This window comes from Scyliorhinus canicula, chromosome 2 (assembly GCF_902713615.1).
Source record: "Scyliorhinus canicula chromosome 2, sScyCan1.1, whole genome shotgun sequence".
In the NCBI taxonomy this organism is placed as follows: Eukaryota; Metazoa; Chordata; class Chondrichthyes; order Carcharhiniformes; family Scyliorhinidae; genus Scyliorhinus; species Scyliorhinus canicula.
The window spans coordinates 152719450-152739614 of NC_052147.1; the positions used below are offsets into that span (position 1 = coordinate 152719450).

The window sequence follows — 20165 nt, forward strand, 5'->3', positions numbered from 1 at the left end:
GTAAGTCAAGTCAAAGTAAACGATGAATTCAGCAGGTATTTCTTCATCGTCTATCAAATCTTCATAAGCCTCTTCGACATCTTCAACGGGGAGGAAAGCTAATGCTGAAAAACATCGAATTTTAAGGAATGATGAATTATTATTCGGCAGTAATGCAAAGACCCGTGGTAGACTGCTACCTTTAACTTGTACATGAATGCAGAACAGTTGAAACCACTGTTGTGGCACAATCTTGAATGTTTCATCACATGCCCAATGACGATATGATGCTAAATCCTGAAGAGCACTTTCTGATGCGAATACTAGTAAGCGCTGTTGATCCTCGACGCCCGAATCGAACCTCAGAAACTGCTGGCCATTGTCAAGCTTGCAATATTTGTCAGGTATTTCAAAACCGTGTCTAGCCGCTGGATTAGCGGGAAATCCAGAATTTTTTTGTCGGCACCTTTGAATAGTCCTTGAGACGACGGGCAACCTAGCGAGTTGAGAGCAGGTATTTTCTGATAGCTGCGTAAACTTGGCCGCTAGTATGCTACGCGAACTTGCTGCTATGTTTTCCACTGCTTCATGCTTTATTTCTGCAACTGCTTTTCTAGCATTTAACGAATCGACATCAGCTGGATGAAGGTGCTCATTAGAGAAATAAATAATTTTAGGCTCATTGTTTTCCGTGACCGTGTGAATCCGCACTGAACATAGCCTTCTTTTCTCACATCTCCAGTATTCTTTTCCTAGGTTTGCACTGCTCGAATGAAAATCGTAGATATAGTTATTTCCATCAGCCACCTTCCGTTTACTCTTCGTTGACACAATGAACTTTGCCATTTCGGGATGGGCGAATTCGGGATTAGGAAAGAGACAGATAATATCTATCCTTTAACGAGGCTCGTTAAAGGGGAGAGAACGATAATAACTATCCTTTAACGAGGCTCGTTAAAGGAAAGAGGCCGGTAATAAAGATCCTTTATTGTATATTATGTGCATTAGAGAATATTTCCATGTACAAAAGTTAAAGTGGAGTGGAGTGCTACTAAGCAAGTTACTAAAAGTCAAGTTACAAAAAATCTTTGACGAAAAAAATCACCGGACAAAATGACGTTGGACCAAAAGACGTGCGGACAAAAAGACGTTGGACGAAAAGACGTGGACGAAGTGTTGTTGGACGAAATGACGTCGGACGAAAAGACATAGCACCGGGGAGCTGGATGGGCTACAGTGTGTGCGAGGGTCAGGAGTTGGATGGGGTACAGTGTGTGTGAGGGTGGGGAGTTGGATGGGGTACAGTGTGTGTGAGGGTGAGGAGTTGGATGGGGAACATTGTGTGTGAGGGTGGGGAGTTGGATGGGGCACAGTGTGTGTGAGGGTGGGGAGTTGGATGGAGTACAGTGCGTGTAAGGGTGGTGAGTTGGATGGGGTACATTGCGTGTGAGGGTGGGGAGTTGAATTTCGGGCAGTGTGTGCGAGAGTGGGGAGTTGGATGGGGTACAGTGTGTGTGAGGGTGGGGAGTTGGATGGGGAACATTGTGCGTGAGGGTGGGGAGTTGGATGGGGCACAGTGTGTGTGAGGGTGGGGAGTTGGATGGAGTACAGTGCGTGTAAGGGTGGTGAGTTGGATGGGGTACATTGCGTGTGAGGGTGGGGAGTTGAATTTCGGGCAGTGTGTGCGAGAGTGGGGAGTTGGATGGGGGACAGTGTGTGTGAGGGTGGGGAGTTGGATGGGGTACAGTATGTATGAGGGTGGGGAGTTGGATGGGGTACAGTGTGCGAGGGTCAGGGGTTGGATGGGGTACAGTGTGTGTGAGGGTGGGGAGTTGGATGGGGTACAGTGTGTGTGAGGGTGGGGAGTTGGATGGGGAACATTGTGTGTGAGGGTGGGGAGTTGGATGGGGCACAGTGTGTGTGAGGGTGGGGAGTTGGATGGAGTACAGTGCGTGTAAGGGTGGTGAGTTGGATGGGGTACATTGCGTGTGAGGGTGGGGAGTTGAATTTCGGGCAGTGTGTGCGAGAGTGGGGAGTTGGATGGGGGACAGTGTGTGTGAGGGTGGGGAGTTGGATGGGGTACAGTATGTATGAGGGTGGGGAGTTGGATGGGGTACAGTGTGCGAGGGTCAGGGGTTGGATGGGGTACAGTGTGTGTGAGGGTGGGGAGTTGGATGGGGTACAGTGTGTGTGAGGGTGGGGAGTTGGATGGGGAACATTGTGTGTGAGGGTGGGGAGTTGGATGGGGCACAGTGTGTGTGAGGGTGGGGAGTTGGATGGAGTACAGTGCGTGTAAGGGTGGTGAGTTGGATGGGGTACATTGCGTGTGAGGGTGGGGAGTTGAATTTCGGGCAGTGTGTGCGAGAGTGGGGAGTTGGATGGGGGACAGTGTGTGTGAGGGTGGGGAGTTGGATGGGGTACAGTATGTATGAGGGTGGGGAGTTGGATGGGGTACAGTGTGCGAGGGTCAGGGGTTGGATGGGGTACAGTGTGTGTGAGGGTGGGGAGTTGGATGGGGTACAGTGTGTGTGAGGGTGGGGAGTTGGATGGGGCACAGTGTGTGTGAGGGTGGGGAGTTGGATGGGGAACATTGCGTGTGAGGGTGGGGAGTTGAATTTCGGGCAGTGTGTGCGAGAGTGGGGAGTTGGATGGGGTACAGTGTGTGTGTGTGAGGGTGGGGAGTTGGATGGGGAACATTGTGTGTGAGGGTGGGGAGTTGGATGGGCTACAGTGTGTGTGAGGGTAGGGAGTTGGATGGGGTACAGTGTGTGTGAGGGTGGGGAGTTGGATGGGCTACAGTGTGTGTGAGGGTAGGGAGTTGGATGGGGTACAGTGTGTGTGAGGGTGGGGAGTTGGATGGGGTACAGTGCGTGTGTATGAGGGTGGGGAGTTGGATGGGGTACAGTGTGTGCGAGGTTGGGGAGTTGGATGGGCTACAGTGTGTGTGAGGGTGGGGAGTTGGATGGGGTACAGTGTGTGTAAGGGTGGGGAGTTGGATGGGGTACAGTGTGTGTGAGGGTGGGGAGTTGGATGGGGCACAGTGTGTGTGAGGGTGGGGAGTTGGATGGGCTACAGTGTGTGTGAGGGTGGGGAGTTGGATGGGGTACAGTGTGTGAGGGTGGGGAGTTAGATGGGGTTCAGTGTGTGTGAGGGTGGGGGGTTGGGTGGGGTACAGTGTGTGTGAGGGAGGGGAGTTGGATGGGGCACAGTGTGTGTGAGGGTAGGGAGTTGGATGGGGTACAGTGTGTGTGAGGGTGGGGAGTTGGATGGGGCACAGTGTGTGTGAGGGTGGGGAGTTGGATGGGGTACAGTGTGTGTGAGGGTGGGGAGTTGGATGGGGTACAGTGTGTGTGAGGGTAGGGAGTTGTATGGAGTCCAGTCTGTGTGAGGGTGGGGAGTTGGATGGGGCACAGTGTGTGTGAGGGTAGGGAGTTGTATGGAGTCCAGTGTGTGTGAGGGTGGGGAGTTGGATGGGGTACAGTGTGTGTGTGTGTGGGGAATTGGATGGGGTACAGTGTGTGTGAGGGTGGGGAGTTGGATGGGGCACAGTGTGTGTGAGGGTGGGGAGTTGGATGGGGTACAGTGTGTGAGAGGGTGGGGAGTTGGATGGGGAACAGTGTGTGTGAGGGTAGGGAGTTGGATGAGTTAAGGTGTGTGTGTGTGTGTGAGGGTGGGGAGTTGGATGGGGTACGGTGTGTGTGAGGGTGCGGATTTGGATGGGGTACAGTGCGTGTGATGGTGGGGAGTTGGATGGGGTACAGTGTGTGTGAGGGTGGGGAGTTGGATGGGGTACAGTGTGTGTGAGGGTGGGGAGTTGGATGGGGTACAGTGTGTGTGAGGGTGGGGAGTTGAATGGGGTACAGTGTGTGTGAGGGTGGGGAGTTGGATGGGGTACAGTGTGTGTGAGGGTGGGGAGTTGGATGAGGTACAGTGTGTGTGAGGGTGGGGAGTTGGATGGGGTACAGTGTGTGTGAGGGTGGGGAGTTGGATGGGGTACGGCGTGTGTGAGGGTGGGGAGTTGGATGGGGTACAGTGTGTGTGAGGGTGGGGAGTTGGATGAGGTACAGTATGTGTGAGGGTGGGGAGTTGGATGGGGTACAGTGTGTGTGAGGGTGGGGAGTTGGATGGGGTACATTGTGTGTGAGGGTGGGGAGTTGGATGGGGTACAGTGCGTGTGATGGTGGGGAGTTGGATGGGGTACAGTGTGTGTGAGGGTGGGGAGTTGGATGGGGTACAGTGTGTGTGTGGGTGGGGAGTTGGATGGGGTACAGTGTGTTTGAAGGGGGAGAGTCAGATTCGGTGCAGTGTGTGCGAGGTTGGGGTGTTGGCTGGGGTACAGTGTGTGTGAGATTGGGAAGTTGAATGTGGGGTAGTTTGTGCGAGTGTGGGGTGTTGGCTGGGGTACAGTGTGTGTGAGATTGGGATGTTGAATGTGGGGTAGTTTGTGCGAGCCTGGGGTGTTGGCTGGGGTACAGTGTGTGTGAGATTGGGGATTTGAATGTGGGGCAGTGTGTGCGAGGGTGGGGAGTTGGATGGGTTCACTGCCAATCTTTAACCTATGGCTTCTCTATCTAAGGAAGGGAGTATCTAAGGGCCCCGTATCTAAGTACGGATGTACTGGCCGTGGAAAGGGTCCAGAGGAGGTTCAAAAGAATGATCCCTGGAATAAAGAGCTTGTCGTATGGGGAACGGTTGGGGACTCTGGATCTGTACTCGTTGTAGTTTAGAAGGATGATGGGGAATCGTATTGAAACTTACAGGATACTGCGAGGCCTGGATAGAGTGGACGTGGAGAGGATGTTTCCACTTGTAGGAAAAACCAGAACCAGAGGACACAATCTCAGACTGAAGGAAGATCCTTTAAAACAGAGATGAGGAGGAATTTCTTCAGCCAGAGGGTGGTGAATCTGTGGAACTCTTTGCCGCAGAGGGCTGTGGAGGCCAAATCACGGAGTGTCTTTAAGACTGAGATAGACTGGTTCTTGATTAATAAAGGGATCAGGAGTTATGGGGAGAAGGCAGGCGAATGGGGTTGCGAAAGTATCAGCCATGATTGAATGGCGGAACAGACTCGATGGGCCGAGTGGCCTAATTCTGCTCCTATGTCTTATGGTCTCGTGGTCTTATGGACTCCAGTCTCTCTACTGTATGGGTCTCAATGTTAATAGAAGCTCTTTTGTCCCCACAGGTTGTCCCAACAACCTGGAGCACCTCCCCTGCTCTTCCCTAAACTCACTCCTCCAACAGCAGGCCAATTGTGATCTGTCGAAGGTGCCCAGACCCTATCACACCCTCCCCTGTCTTCCGACTGCTCACCTGTCCTGGAGTTCGCCATCTTCGCAGGAGGAGGAGGAAGTCGAGCCATTCATGGACTCAGGTACTGAACACCCATCACCACCCAGTTAGGGTCAGTCTGGATCTCAGAACAGAGCCTGTTCCCAGTGGTCAAACTCTAGATATTGTGGTCAGTCATAGCTAAAGGACATCACGCCAATCCAAGCTGTTCACAATGTGTAATTATAACAGGAGGAGATGGTGGTATTGTGGTAGATAAAGCAGTAATGTCACTGGACTAGTTATACAGGGCCCCAGGCACAGCATCTGCGACCTGGGTTTAAATCCCTCCATGGCAGCTGGTGGAATTTGAATCCAATTGGTAAATTCTGGAATATAAAGCTAGTCTCCGTGACGGTGGCCATGACAACTATCATCCATTGCTGTACAAACCCATCTGGTTCACTATTCCCTTTAGGGATGGAAATCTATATCCTTAGCTGGTCTGGCCTACATATGACTCCAGATCCACAGCAACGTGGCTGCCTCTTAACGGCCCCTCTGAAATGGACCAAGCCACTCAGTGCAAGGGACAATTAGGGACAGGCAACAAATACTGGCCTGTCACAGCCCATGAAAGAATCAAAAATACATGTAGACACAGGCTAGAGGCCATAGTCTGCATTTTGAGGATAGATTATTGCTTCCATCAACATTTATTTGGTCAATATTTGGTATAACGACCAGAATCGCGATTATATCAGCCGCTTTGCCAGTGACAATATGAATTTAACCTCCACACCTGATCCATCCATGGCTGGGACTCGCTGCTTCAGAGGCTGCTAGAAGTGGAGTCAATGAATGATTTTGAGATGAAACTGATTTAGCAGGCGAGGGTATTAAATTTACAGCAGTACAGGGATAGAACGGGGCAATGGGAATGACTGGATTGCTCTACAGTCTCAATGGGCCGAATGGCCAACTCTTTTGTCGTAATGAATCTCCTCCATTTATACTCCGCACTGTTCCAGAAGGATGCTCATTTCATGACCCTTTGCCCACTCTCACTATCATTCCCTAATGAGATGTCCCGTGGATTGCAATATATCATGGTTCTGGGATTTCACCGAGTGTATTGATGTTTGCGTTAGTAAGGCATAAAGAGGGAAATGAGAGTCAGTAGGATGATGAGGCAAATCTAAATGTAAACAACATATAAATATAATATAGAAAACAATTATTTCTGAATTTTTAAATAAATTCCCTTATTTCATTCGCATGGGCTCATACTCTGCAAACTAAAGGAATATGTTCAAGCCTCGCACCATTTTTGAATTACCTGGGAGCTTGGGGAGCCTATAGTTCTCCATTGATTTCTCTATGGTAACACCGCAGCCAATCAAGAGTCGACTTGCTCACCAATCAGCACCCCTTTCTCCTCTGACATAAATTGTGATTGTTTGAAATTTGGTATTCTTCCATTTGTCCTGATGAGTGCGAGAGGAAAAATTTCAACGGCACATGTCTCTTTTTTAATCCTGATCCCTGATTAAAGTCCATCCCTCAGGTATAGTAACTCTCACATGATAATTGGATCACACCCTGACTGCTTCATTGTACCAGACATTTTGAAGGAACATTTCTGGTGGTGGCCCGAGGCGATACTAGGGGAGGTCGGCAATAATGAAGAACAAAGGGCGGAATTTCCTGAGCCAGAAACTAAGTGCTGACACTGAGACTGAATCGGCGGTGTTTTATTCCATCTCAAACCCAGATCAATCCAACAGCCGCTAAGGGACAAGCACCGGGTGCGCCACGTGAAGCACGACTGATTCCAATGGAAACCGGTGTTTGATTCACCGGAGTTGGGATTGGCACTCAGGATGCTGTCACTCTGCAGCCGCACTTCAGCATCCCACTCACCACACACACTCATCCCAGACAACAAGATGGCAGCAAGAAGAGTGAACCCCATTTCACCGATGCTAAACTGGAGATCCTACTGGACGCAGTGGAGGAGAGGTGGGCCACCCTGTACCTCGGGGTGGGGAGGCGGTTGTTACCTGGCTATGCACCAGGCCTGGGCGCAGGTGGGAGAGGTTGTGAGCATCATGGGCAACACTGCCAGGACCGGCCTGCAGTGCAGGAAGAAACTGCACAACCTCCTCAGGGTGGCTGGGTGAGTAGGCAGCACTGTGACCCTGGCACTAACCCCCGTCCCACATCCTCCCCCCACCCCGCCCCCCGGATAGCAACCGAACCCCCACCCTACACCACCCACCAGCACCCATACTGGCCACCATGGCCAGACGACCTGGCCAAAAAGGCCACCAGCTACCCAACCCGTGTGCCATGTTGACTCTCTAACACCGCGCACTTTCTGTCTCCCCCCTTCTCCAGCTCACATGCTGGGATCACCCAGGTGGACAGAGGAAAGTGCTGCCTTGGGCAGGAGTCAGATGTTGTCCAATGGTGCAGAGCATCAGAGGTCATCTCAGAGAGGGTTGTCGTCATTCTCCAGCCCATGGGCCAGACCCACTGTTACAGCCAACCCAGAACCCGTACGGGCAGCACGGTGGCCTAGTGGTTAGCACAACCGCCTCACGGCGCTGAGGTCCCAGGTTCGATCCCGGCTCTGGGTCACTATCCGTGTGGAGTTTGCACATTCTCCCCGTATCTGCGTGGGTTTCGCCTCCACAACCCAAAAATGTGCCGAGTAGGTGGATTGGCCACACTAAATTGCCCCTTAATTGGAAAAAATAATTGGATAATCTAAATTTATAAAAAAAAAACAGAACCCGTACTCCACAAAGAGGCAGTTTGGAAGCATGGAGGAGGTTGCAAAAGGGGTGTGGGGAGGGGCGTTGAGCAGAGAGGTGTTGCTACCACAGTGTGTCTTAATCCGTATAAGGTGGATAAATGACTGCACGTCTCCTTGTTTAAATCAAACAGTATTTATTTGCATTCATACAATGGCATAGTTACACAATCACACCATCAATGTAAGTTACACTACAGAGTACGATAAGTTCATACGAGACCTTGACTTAACTTCAGAGTGACGAACATATACCAGGCAGATATTGGCCTTTATCTGTATCCTGAATCCTGTATTCCTCAGTGTCCAGTCCTTGGTCTGGTCCGTTCCTGGTTCTGGTCTTCCTTCTGTTGGTTGGGTGATGGTGTTCCTCGTGTTGGCCGGTGAAGGTCACTGTTGTTCCGTTGCTGCTGCAGACAGAGATTTTAAGGTGGTGCAGCACCATTTAACCTGCTTGGATTTTGTGCCCTTTTGGGGGGTCTCTGGGTCATTGTCAATCAATTGAGCAGGGCTCGATCACCCTGATCGATCAAGCCCAATCAGGGGATGCCACATTGATTTCGGGGTGGGCACTCAGCGGCCATGCCTGCAAGCATTGGGGGTAGGTAGGCCCTTCCAAATAAGGAGTTTAGGTGTCGCTGTGTCTGGTAAACAAGTGTGATTGACAGGACAATTCTATTGTTCCTGAGATGGCTTGCAGATTAACTTTTCTCAGTGTATTGGAGGGACTGGCCTGCAGTTTATTCATCAGTGTTTATTTGAGCTGCAGCTTGTTTGTCCTTAAACTAATTCTCCCAGCATCCTATGCAGGACACCATCTTAGGTGGCGGTATGGCCACAGAGGGTAGGGTATTCATAGGAGGGTGGAATGCTGGGGTGGGGGGGGGGGGGCTGTCAGGCTAGGCTGGGATGTCTGTGCCACTGGCCAGGACGCTAGTCGATGAACCTGGAGGCGATCAGAGAATCCCATGGCGCACAGGTTGTGCGGCCTCCCATGCCTACTGGGGTCCCATGTCCTGCCGCTCTTCGCTCTCCCCTACATTCTCTTCATCGGATGAAGCTTGCCGTTCCTCCTCCTCCAGCGCATTGCCCCTCTGCTGTGCGATGTTGGGGAGGGTGCAGCAGGCTGCCACGATGCAGATAACCGTCTTAGCATCATACTGGAGAGCCCCTTCAGAGCAGTCCCAGCACCTGAACCTCACCTTCAGGAGCCCGAAGCACTGCTCGGTCACGCTCCTGGTCGCTGCATGGGCGATAGCAGGTCTCCACGTCGGCCTGTGGCCTCTGGATAGGCGTCATCAGCCACACCCAGAGTGGATAACCCCATGTTGCCCAGGTGCCAACCCCTCAGCTGGGCGGGGGGGGGGGGGGGGGGGGGGGGGGGGGGGGGGGGGGGAACCTCGAAGAGTGGAGTGTGCCATTCCATCACAGTCCCAACGATTCCCTGGGGTGATGGTGGTGGGGATGGTCGGGGGGTTGGGAGCCCAGATCACCCACAATGTCCGCCTTTCCCCCCCTCCTCTGGCCAGCCCTGACTGGCCCACCCTCACGCCTATCTGACAGAGCACTGAGGCAGGTTGTAGCAGTGGTAGGAGGTGTTTAATGTAAACAAATATTTACAGATTTGTGCCCTTGCCCCTATAACTAAGCTGTGCCCTGCACCTGTGCCATTGTAACTGGTGTCTAACTTTCTGGTCTTACTGGCCCTAGTGCTACGTCTAAGTGGATCCCCAGACGGTACAGCAGGAGTGAAGGCGGCCTGCTGTGATTCTCACCCTGTGACCTGGGTCTCCGTTGGCGGGCGTCTTCTTGGGTGACTGGGCCTGAATGGGCCTGGCTATTGCTCGGGTGTCGCTACTGGCTTAGTGCCACCCTGATCTGCCTGCTGCCCACCTAGGTTGAGGGGTGACCTGATAGATAGAACATAGAACAGTACAGCACAGAACAGGCCCTTCGGCCCTCAATGTTGTGCCGAGCCATGATCACCCTACTCAAACCCACCCTATACCCATAACCCAACAACCCCCCCTTAACCTTACTTTTATTAGGACACTACGGGCAATTTAGCATGGCCAATCCACCTAACCCGCACATCTTTGGACTGTGGGAGGAAACCGGAGCACCCGGAGGAAACCCACGCACACAGGGGGAGGACGTGCAGACTCCACACAGACAGTGACCCAGCCGGGAATCGAACCTGGATGGATGTCTACAAGATTTGAGAGGCATGGATAGAGTGGATGGACAGGTACTCTTTCCTAGGATGGACGGGTCAGTCACCAGGAGGCATAGGTCTAAGGTCCATGGGGCAAAGTTTAGAGGAGATGTGCGAGGCAAGTGTTTTACAGAGAGTGGCGAGTGCCTGGAACGTGTTGCCAGGGGAGGTTGTGATAGCAGATACATTAACAGCATTCACAAGGCATCTTGACAAATAGATGGATAGGATGGGTATAAAGGGATACAGCACTAGGGAGTACTGAAGTATTTGGCCAAGGGTGGTATCATGACCTGTACAGGCTTGAAGGGCCGAAGGGCCTGTTCCTGTGCTGTATTGTTCTTTGTTCTTGACTTTACTGCCACCTTCTGGGCTTCTGTCATATCTTTTTTTTTATTTTAGAGTACCCAATTCATTTTTTCCAATTATGGGGCAATTTAGTGTGGCCAATCCACCTACTCTGCACATCTTTGGGTTGTGGGGGTGAGACCCACACAAACACGGGGAGAATGTGTAAACTCCACACGGACAGTGACCCAGAGCCGGGATCGAACCTGGGACCTCGGCGCCGTGAGGCAGCAGGGCTAACCACTGCGCCACCTTGCTGCCCTGGCTTCTGTCATATCTGCCAATGACAGCACCACCTCCCTTTGGGACTGGGTCACCTCTCTCTGCGTCTGCGCCGCGTCGGCCAGCTTCTGGGCAATGCCATCGACTTTCCCAGCCATGGCCTGCTGTGACTGTACCACGCTCAGGGATGCCGCTGCAATGTCCAGGTGGCTCTGGCACATGGCTGCCTGTGGGGCAGTGACCCTGTCCTGGGCCATGGTCAGCCCTGCACAGAATTCCCCAGGTCTTGGACATGCTGATCCATAGCCAAAACCGTTGCCCCCAATGCATCCACTGTGGACGCCTCACATGCGATGTTGACCTGGGTGGAACGCATTGTCGGCTCCACCTCCTGCTCCTGAACGTGGTTGGACTCCTCCAACTGAGCCTGCAGGTACTGGATGCTCGCCGACAGCCCCTCATGTAGTCCCTGGCTCTGCGACTACATCTCCACGATTGATGGAACCATCCGTTCCAGAAGCCCGAGACCCGTCGGGACGGCAGCTAGTCCCGGGTTCGACCCACCTTCCGACTGTCCACCCCATCGGAAATTCCTACCTCCACCTGCTGTACCGGAGCGTGTGTGCGGTGCGCACCAGAGAGTGTCCCAAGAGCCTCTTCACTGAAGTGCCCAACTGAGGTGAGTGTCTCTGGGATAATGGAGGGTGTTGGAGACAGCTGTGATGGGAAATCACTGTCATCCTCCTGCCCGAGATCTACAGAACCCTGAGTGTCGGGCAGAGGGCTGCCATCCGGGCTGCTCTATTTGTTGCTCGTCTCACAGAGGGGGTTACGACTGTTGCACTGCCTGGGGCCCTGGGGGGCACCAGCTGGACCCGCCACATCACCAGAAGCTCCTGCAAGACACAAGACAAGATGTATGATGAGACTGCGGGCCGGGGGATGGTGGGGAGAGCATGTGGGTAGGGGTGGGGGTTGATGAGAGTGGGGGTGGTGTATGGTGCGGGGATAGTATGGGGTAAGAGTTGTGTGGGGGTGAGGTGAGGATGGTGCGGGGATAGTGTGGGGTAAGAGTTGTGTGGGGGTGAGGTGAGGATGGTGCGGAGATGAGTGTGGGGGCGGTGTATGGTGCGGGGATAGTGTGGGGTAAGAGTTGTGTGGGGGTGAGGTGAGGATGGTGCGGGGATGAGTGTGGGGGCGGTGTATGGTGCGGGGATAGTGTGGGGTAAGAGTTGTGTGGGGGTGAGGTGAGGATGGTGCGGGGATGAGTGTGGGGTGAGGGTGATGTTGGTGTTGGTGGGGGTTGACACACATGTCACAGAGAACCACATGTGGTGCAGGGTGGGGGTTCTCCTGCCCTCTGGGTAGAGTGGGGGGGGGGGGTTGGTGCCATGGGTACAGTGCTGAGTGCTGCCTACTGACCCTATCCGCCCTGAGGACATGCAGATTTGCAGCACTGCCGGCCGGTCCAGACAACGTTGCCCACAGCGCTGACCGCCTCTGCCACCTGCGCCCAGGCACGGCCAACGGTGGCGGCTGGCAGCCTCTTTCCCGGGCCGGGTTACAGAGTCATCCTCCTCTCCTCCACCGCGTCCAGGAGGGTCTGAAGTTCAGCATCCGTGAACGTTGGTGCCGCTCTCGTCGCTGTTATTTTGTTGGCTGGGATGAAGTGTGTCTATGCAGCTGCAGCTTCTTAACCTCCCAAGTTTCAATCGCAAATCCGGCACCGTTTCTCATTGCAATCAATTGTGTTCCAATAGGCGCAGGTATTAGCCCCTTAACAGGAGCTAAATCGGTCCACATGCGGCCCCAGTTTTGTTGTCGTGAAAAACCACAAATTCTGCATTGGTGTCAACACTTCGGACAGGATTCTCCGTTCCCGGACGCCGATTTCATAATCGGCGATTGGGCGGAGAATCCCCTTTTGCGACCATATTGTTCCATATTTGGATGCTCTGCCTCTCCAAAACGCCGTCATCGGGGAGTAAGCCGCACGCCTTTGGGACAGCCTCAGGACGTTACCTGAAGTCCCTCACCCGATGCTCCACCCCCGACGGGCCAGGTTCACGGTGGCGCGGTGCACGTGTGCTCTCAGTTTTCGTGAACCTGGCGTGGCGGCTGCGGACTTTGTTCAGCGCCGCCATAGCCGGGGGGGGGGGGGGGGGGGGGGGGGGGGAGCCGTGCCACTGGCCGGGGGGCCTTCGGCAAGGGCTGGTGAAACTGGTGGGAGGTTGTCTGGGGGTGGGAAGGGGCTGTACAGGGGGGCACTATCTGGCAGGTCGGGTCGGCACATGGCCGCCGCCATTTTGTACGCCATGACCTCTGCAGGTCGTCGTCCTGGACGTGCCCGGCCACGGATCCGGACCCAACCTATACAAACTTTTACAGTCAGTTTTTATCTTCCCTGCAGCGCACTCTCGTACCCTATGGGCGCGATCCTCCGGCCACGCTGCGCCAGAAAAGCAGCTCGCTGCAGTGCAGCATGGCCATTAATAGTCGGGAGACTGTGCTCCCCGGATGTACCCAGCTCGCAACACCTCACAGACTCAACACAATCCCGCGAGACGTTGCAAGGGGAATCCCGCCCACAATGCAAATCTGCATATTAGTGCAAGGTAGTAAGCCTCACTCAAAAGTGCAGGTGCCCGAGGTTCCTGAGGCTTTGGGATTCAATCTCTTTGCCTTGGAGAGCTTGGACGAGCACTGTTTGGTACTGGTCCCCATAATTGGGGAGCAGGTGGAACAGCGCTTAAGGGGGTCTCCAAGAGATTGGCAACCCCCAGCTGCATGCCCTCTGGGCAGGGTGCTGCCCTGGCACTGCTGGTGCTATCTTGGCAGTGCCAACTGGGTGCCAATCTGGTAGTGTCTAGGTGGCACTGGCAGGGTTGGTGCCAGGTTGTGTTCCATATTGTGAAACCTTCCTATATTGTGTTTGGGCTGGGGGAGAGGTTGGGGATTCCTTTGGGGGCCTCGGGATCGGGATGCCTATTAAAAATGGTGTCCCGCCCTCTCGCTGCAATGGGGGGTTCCAGCGATTGGAGCTCCCCATTGTAAAAAATGGGGTTATGTGCGTCCTCGGCCGCACGTTCCCCATTCAGGCCCCTTATTCAAAGTGAGACGTGTTGAATAGCCATCCTGGGGGTTACTATTGATCAGAAACTGAACTGGACTAGCCACATTAATACTGTGGCTACCGGAGCATGTCAAAGGCTAAGAATCCTATGACAAATAACTCACCTCCTGACCTCCCAAAGCTTGTCCACCATCTACAAGGCACAAGTCAGGAGTGTTAAGGAATACGCCCCACTTGCCTGGATGAGTGCAGTTCCAGCAACACTCAAGAAGCTCAACACCATCCAGGACAAAGCAGCCACTTGATTGCTCCCCTTCCACAAACATTCAAACCCTCCACCACCGACGAACAGTGGCAGCCGTGTGTACCATCTACAGGATGCACAGCAGTAACTCAGCAAGGTTCCTTAGACAGCTTCTTCCAAACCCATGACCTATACCATCTAGAAGGAGAAGAGCAACAAATACCTGGGAAGCCCACCACCTGGAGGTTCCCCTCCAAGTCACTCACCACCCTGACTTGGAAATATATCAGCGTTCTTTCACTGTCGCTGGGACAAAATCCTGAATCTCCCTTGCTAACAGCACAGTGGGTATACCTACACCTGAAGGACTGCAGCGGTTCAAGAAGCAACTCACCACCACCTTCTGAAGAGCAACTAGGGATGGGCAATAAATGTTGGCCTAACCAGTGATGCCCACATCCCGTAAATACATTTTTAAAAATAGCCATGTGTTTCTCGGCACTGCGAGAAACCAAATGCTCTTGCTCGGGGACTTTGTTCCCTTTTGGGAAGATTGTGCCCTATTTTCCCCATCTTAATCAATCCCTTTGTCCCCCTTTATTGAATTCTAAACTGCTCCCCACGCAGACATGTGGAGAATGTGCAAACTCCACACGGACAGTGACCCAGGGCCAGGATTGAACCTGGGACCTCAGCGCCATGAGATGCCAATTTTTATCGTATTATGGGTCGCTCCTCCCAAGGAGCCTCGCACTACTAGATTGCCAATCATTACCTTTTTCATTGCACAATACCCAGTCTAGGATGGCCTGTTCTCTAGTTGGTTCCTCAATGGATTGATCCAGAAAACCATCCTGTATACACTCCAAGCATTCCTCCTCCACAGTATTGTTACTAATTTGATTGTCACTAATTTGATTTGCCAATCTATATACATATTTCTATATACATATTGAAGTCATCCATAATCACAGATGTTCCTTTATTGCATGTGACTTTAATTTCCTGTTCGATGCCATTCCCGACATCACCGCTACAGTTTGGGGGTCAATATACAACCCCCACTAATCATTTTTGTCAATTGGTCCTTGAGACTTTGTGACTCCAGTGAGTGTTCTTGCTCATGTTTCAGGAATCTGCTCAAAAGCAGGAAGAGGAACTGAACATAGTGTTTAGATAAAGTGGAGTGTTTTGTTTTCTTGTTAAGGTGATTCCTGCCCTGTCAGTGATGATGGAGGTGGGGGAATGCAGTGTGACAGCAAGAGGCCTGGAACAAGAGAGAGACAGATGGACATGGAGAGCGGAGGAGAGTGTGAAGACCCGCAGGAGTCTGCCCTCTATGTCCTGATCACTCTCCCAGCCGATGAGCTGGAGCAGATAGCGGAGGAGGCCCAACAGGCGCAAGGCACACAGCAAGCATTAAATAGGGTGAGAGATATGAGCATACAAACGGAGAAATTAGGAGCAAGAGTAAGCCACTCGGCCCCTTGAGCCTTCTCCGCCATTCAATAACATCATGGCTGATCTGATTGTAACCTCAACTCCACATTCCTGCCCATCCCCGGTACCTCTTATTAGTTGGGAATTAGCTCTAACCTTAAAATATTCATTGACCCTGGGCTGGATTCTCCCAGCCTCCACGCCGAATTCGCGTTTGGCGCAAGAGTGAATAATGGGTGGCAAACCGGAAATTCACACCTTCGCCCCAACCGCGATTCTCTGGTCCACTCGGGAGTCTCTCGCGCACGAACTACGCAGCACGGGTAGGGGGCCATTGACAGAGGCCCCACGTGATTCTCTGCGCGAAACCGGCCGATTCCTGACGGCGTGGTTCCCACCATCAATCGGCCGTCGGGGACGTCGGGTGAGTCCGCGGCCGCCCTGGTGGGGGGCAAGGGGACCGTCCCCGGGGGGGCTTCATGGACGGCCAGGAGAGCGATCGGGCGTCTAGGACCCGCAGGCGTGCGCAATCTCGGGGGAGCCTACATTTTTGGTGTCGCTCCGCGGTGCGAGTCCGCCATGGCGCACCGTGCACGGACTCACGACCGGAAAGGCGGGGCCCCCTAACCGCAGTCGGAGCTGCGAGAAGCGATCCAGGGCCCTGAAAGCCCCCTGCACATGGGAGAATTTTCCTCTTCATTCTCTCCTGCTGCTCTCTCATGTCTCAATGATACCCCTCCAATGACCGATTCGCTTTAACTCAGAGAGACACAGTAAACATGGCGGAGAAAGTCCAATCCAGTTGGAGAGCTTTGGGAAAACTCTGCTCCTTCCAATCATTGGCTGCTATGGGTTCCCTTCCCACTGGATCCAATCAATCCTGACCCCCCCCCCCCCCCAACCCCCCCACCAAACCCCTTATTCCACCAAATCCCTCACTCCTTCCACATCTCCAACACCCCCCAAACACTCACCCTCCAAATCTCCGACATCCCCACAAAGTCCTCGCCCTCCAAATCTCCTACACCCCCCAAACCCCTCACCCTCCAAATCTCCGACACCCCCCAAACCCCTCACCCTCCAAATCTCCAACACCCCCCAAACCCCTCACCCTCCAAATCTCCTACACCCCCCAAACCCATCACCCTCCAAATCTCCGACATTCCCCCAAACTCCTCACCCTCCAAATCTCCAACACCCCCCAAACCCCTCACCCTCCAAATCTCCGACATCCCCACAAAGTCCTCACCCTCCAAATCTCCAACACCCCCAAACCCCTCACCCTCCAAATCTCCAACACCCCCCAAACCCCTCACCCTCCAAATCTCCGACATCCCCCCAAAGTCCGCACCCTCCAAATCTTCAACGTCCCCCAAACACCTCACCCTCCAAATCTCCAACACCCCCCCAAACCCCTCACCCTCCAAATCTCCAACACCCCCCAAACCCCTCACCCTCCAAATCTCCAACACCCCCCCAAACCCCTCAGCCTCCAAATCTCCAACACCCCCCCAAACCCCTCACCCTCCAAATCTCCAACACCCCCCAAACCCCTCACCCTCCAAATCTCCAACACTCCCCAAACCCCTCACCCTCCAAATGTCCAACACCCCCCAAACCCCTCACCCTCCAAATCTCCAACACCCCCCAAACCCCTCACCCTCCAAATCTCCGACATCCCCCCAAACCCCTCACCCTCCAAATCTCCAACACCCCCCCAAACCCCTCACCCTCCAAATCTCCAACACCCCCCAAACCCCTCACCCTCCAAATCTCCAACACCCCCCAAACCCCTCACCCTCCAAATCTCCGACATCCCCCCAAACCCCTCACCCTCCAAATCTCCGACATCCCCCCAAACCCCTCACCCTCCAAATCTCCAACACCCCCCAAACCCCTCACCCTCCAAATCTCCAACACCCCCCAAACCCCTCACCCTCCAAATCTCCAACACCCCCCCAAACCCCTCACCCTCCAAATCTCCAACATCCCCCCAAACCCCTCACCCTCCAAATCTCCAACATCCCCCCAAACCCCTCACCCTCCAAATCTCCAACACCCCCCAAACCCCTCACCCTCCAAATCTCCAACACCTCCCAAACCCCTCACCCTCCAAATCTCCGACACCCCCCAAACCCCTCACCCTCCAAATCTCCAACACTCCCCAAACCCCTCACCCTCCTCCAACACCCCCAAACCCCTCACCCTCCAAATCTCCAACACCCCCCAAACCCCTCACCCTCCAAATCTCAAACACCCCCCAAACCCCTCACCCTCCAAATCTCCTACACCCCCCAAACCCCTCACCCTCCAAATCTCCAACACCCCCCAAACCCCTCACCCTCCAAATCTCCAACACCCCCCAAACCCCTCACCCTCCAAATCTCCAACACTCCCCAAACCCCTCACCCTCCAAACCTCCGACATCCACCCAAAGTCCGCACCCTCCAAATCTCCAACACCCCCCAAACCCCTCACCCTCCAAATCTCCAACACCCCCCAAACCCCTCACCCTCCAAATCTCCAACACCCCCCAAACCCCTCACCCTCCAAATCTCCAACACCCCCCAAACCACTCACCCTCCAAATCTCCGACATCCTCCTAAACCCCTCACCCTCCAAATCTCCGACACCCCCCAAACCCCTCACCCTCCAAATCTCCGGCACCCCCAAACCCCTCACCCTCCAAATCTCCAACACTCCCCAAACCCCTCACCCTCCTCCAACACCCCCAAACCCCTCACCCTCCAAATCTCCAACACCCCCCAAACCCCTCACCCTCCAAATCTCCAACACCCCCCAAACCCCTCACCCTCCAAATCTCCAACACCCCCCAAACCACTCACCCTCCAAATCTCCAACACTCCCCAAACCCCTCACCCTCCAAATCTCCAACATCCCCCCAAAGTCCGCACCCTCCAAATCTCCAACACCCCCCCAAACCCCTCACCCTCCAAATCTCCAACACCCCCCCAAACCCCTCACCCTCCAAATCTCCAACACCCCCCAAACCACTCACCCTCCAAATCTCCGACATCCCCCCAAAGTCCTCACCCTCCAAATCTCCAACACTCCCCAAACCCCTCACCCTCCAAATCTCCAACACACCCCCAAACCCCTCACCCTCCAAATCTCCAACACCCCCCAAACCACTCACCCTCCAAATCTCCGACATCCCCCCAAAGTCCTCACCCTCCAAATCTCCAACACCCCCCAAACCACTCACCCTCCAAATCTCCAACACTCCCCAAACCCCTCACCCTCCAAATCTCCGACTTCCCCCCAAAGTCCTCACCCTCCAAATCTCCAACACCCCCCAAACCCCTCACCCCCCAAATCTCCGACATCCCCCCAAAGTCCTCACCCTCCAAATCTCCAACACCCCCAAACCCCTGACCCTCCAAATCTCCAACACTCCCCAAACCCTTCAAACCCCTCACTTCCCCCAAATCTCCTGCAGTCCCCCAACCCCTCATTCCCACTAAATCTCCAACACAGCCAAAACCTCACTCCCTCCAAATCTCCAACACCCCTCAAACCACTTCCCCAAATGCCAAACCCCCCCCCCCAAACCCTTCACCCCACCCAAACCTCTCACCCTCCAAATCTAAACATTCGCCCAACTCCCTCACCCCTAAATCCCCAACTCACCTCCACAACCCTCCATTTGTCTATTTCTGCTCCAACAATGTTTGGGTTGGACCCTCATTTTGAATGTTCTCTGTTCTACAGCTTCAGTCCAGATCCCTAAGCAGATGTCAGCCAGCCCCAGGGAAGGCTCAGGGACAGAGGCCCAACATCCTGAGACAACCAACAATCGACTCCTCTCAGCTCTGCAGTCAGAAATCCCGGATGACCTATTATGGGGGTTCACTAGCTGGGGTGAGGAGAGGCCCAAGTGGTGAGTGCGATATGGGGTGTTTCACTGAGTGTCAGAATACAACAGCCCCAGGAAATTGTACGCAGAAGAGAGCAGAATTCAGACACTCTGGGTTACACAGGGAGAGACTGAGGTACACGGGGAGAGGCTGAGGCACATAGGGAGAGGCTGAGGCACATGGGGAGAGGCTGAGGCCCATAGGGAGAGGCTGAGGCACATGGGGAGAGGCTGAGGTACATGGGGAGAGGCTGAGGCACATGGGGAGAGGCTGAGGTACATGGGGAGAGGCTGAGGCACATGGGGAGAGGCTGAGGTACATGGGGAGAGGCTGAGGCCCATAGGGAGAGGCTGAGGCCCATGGGGAGAGGCTGAGGCCCATGGGGAGAGGCTGAGGTACATGGGGAGAGGTTGAGGCCCATGGGGAGAGGCTGAGGCCCATGGGGAGAGGCTGAGGCCCATAGGGAGAGGCTGAGGCCCATAGGGAGAGGCTGGGGTACATAGGGAGAGGCTGAGGCACATGGGGAGAGGCTGAGGTACATGGGGAGAGGCTGAGGCCCATGGAGAGAGGCTGAGGCACATGGGGAGAGGCTGAGGCCCATGGGGAGAGGCTGAGGCCCATGGGGAGAGGCTGAGGCCCATGGGGAGAGGCTGAGGCCCATAGGGAGAGGCTGA

At 54.1% G+C, this 20165-nt stretch overlaps 1 protein-coding gene across 4 annotated transcripts in view; it reads left to right on the forward strand.

Moving 5' to 3' along the window:
- The window catches only part of LOC119959801, a 114853-nt gene that overhangs the window by 17274 nt on the left and 77414 nt on the right, over positions 1-20165 (forward strand). For 3 of the 4 annotated variants that reach the window (XM_038787898.1, XM_038787900.1, XM_038787909.1), the window contains exons 4-6: positions 5168-5356; positions 15381-15601; positions 19346-19514. In XM_038787898.1, the coding sequence (XP_038643826.1) occupies positions 5168-5356; positions 15381-15601; positions 19346-19514 (579 nt within the window). The remainder of the gene's footprint in view (positions 1-5167; positions 5357-15380; positions 15602-19345; positions 19515-20165) is intronic. The other variant, XM_038787905.1, reaches the window with a different exon arrangement.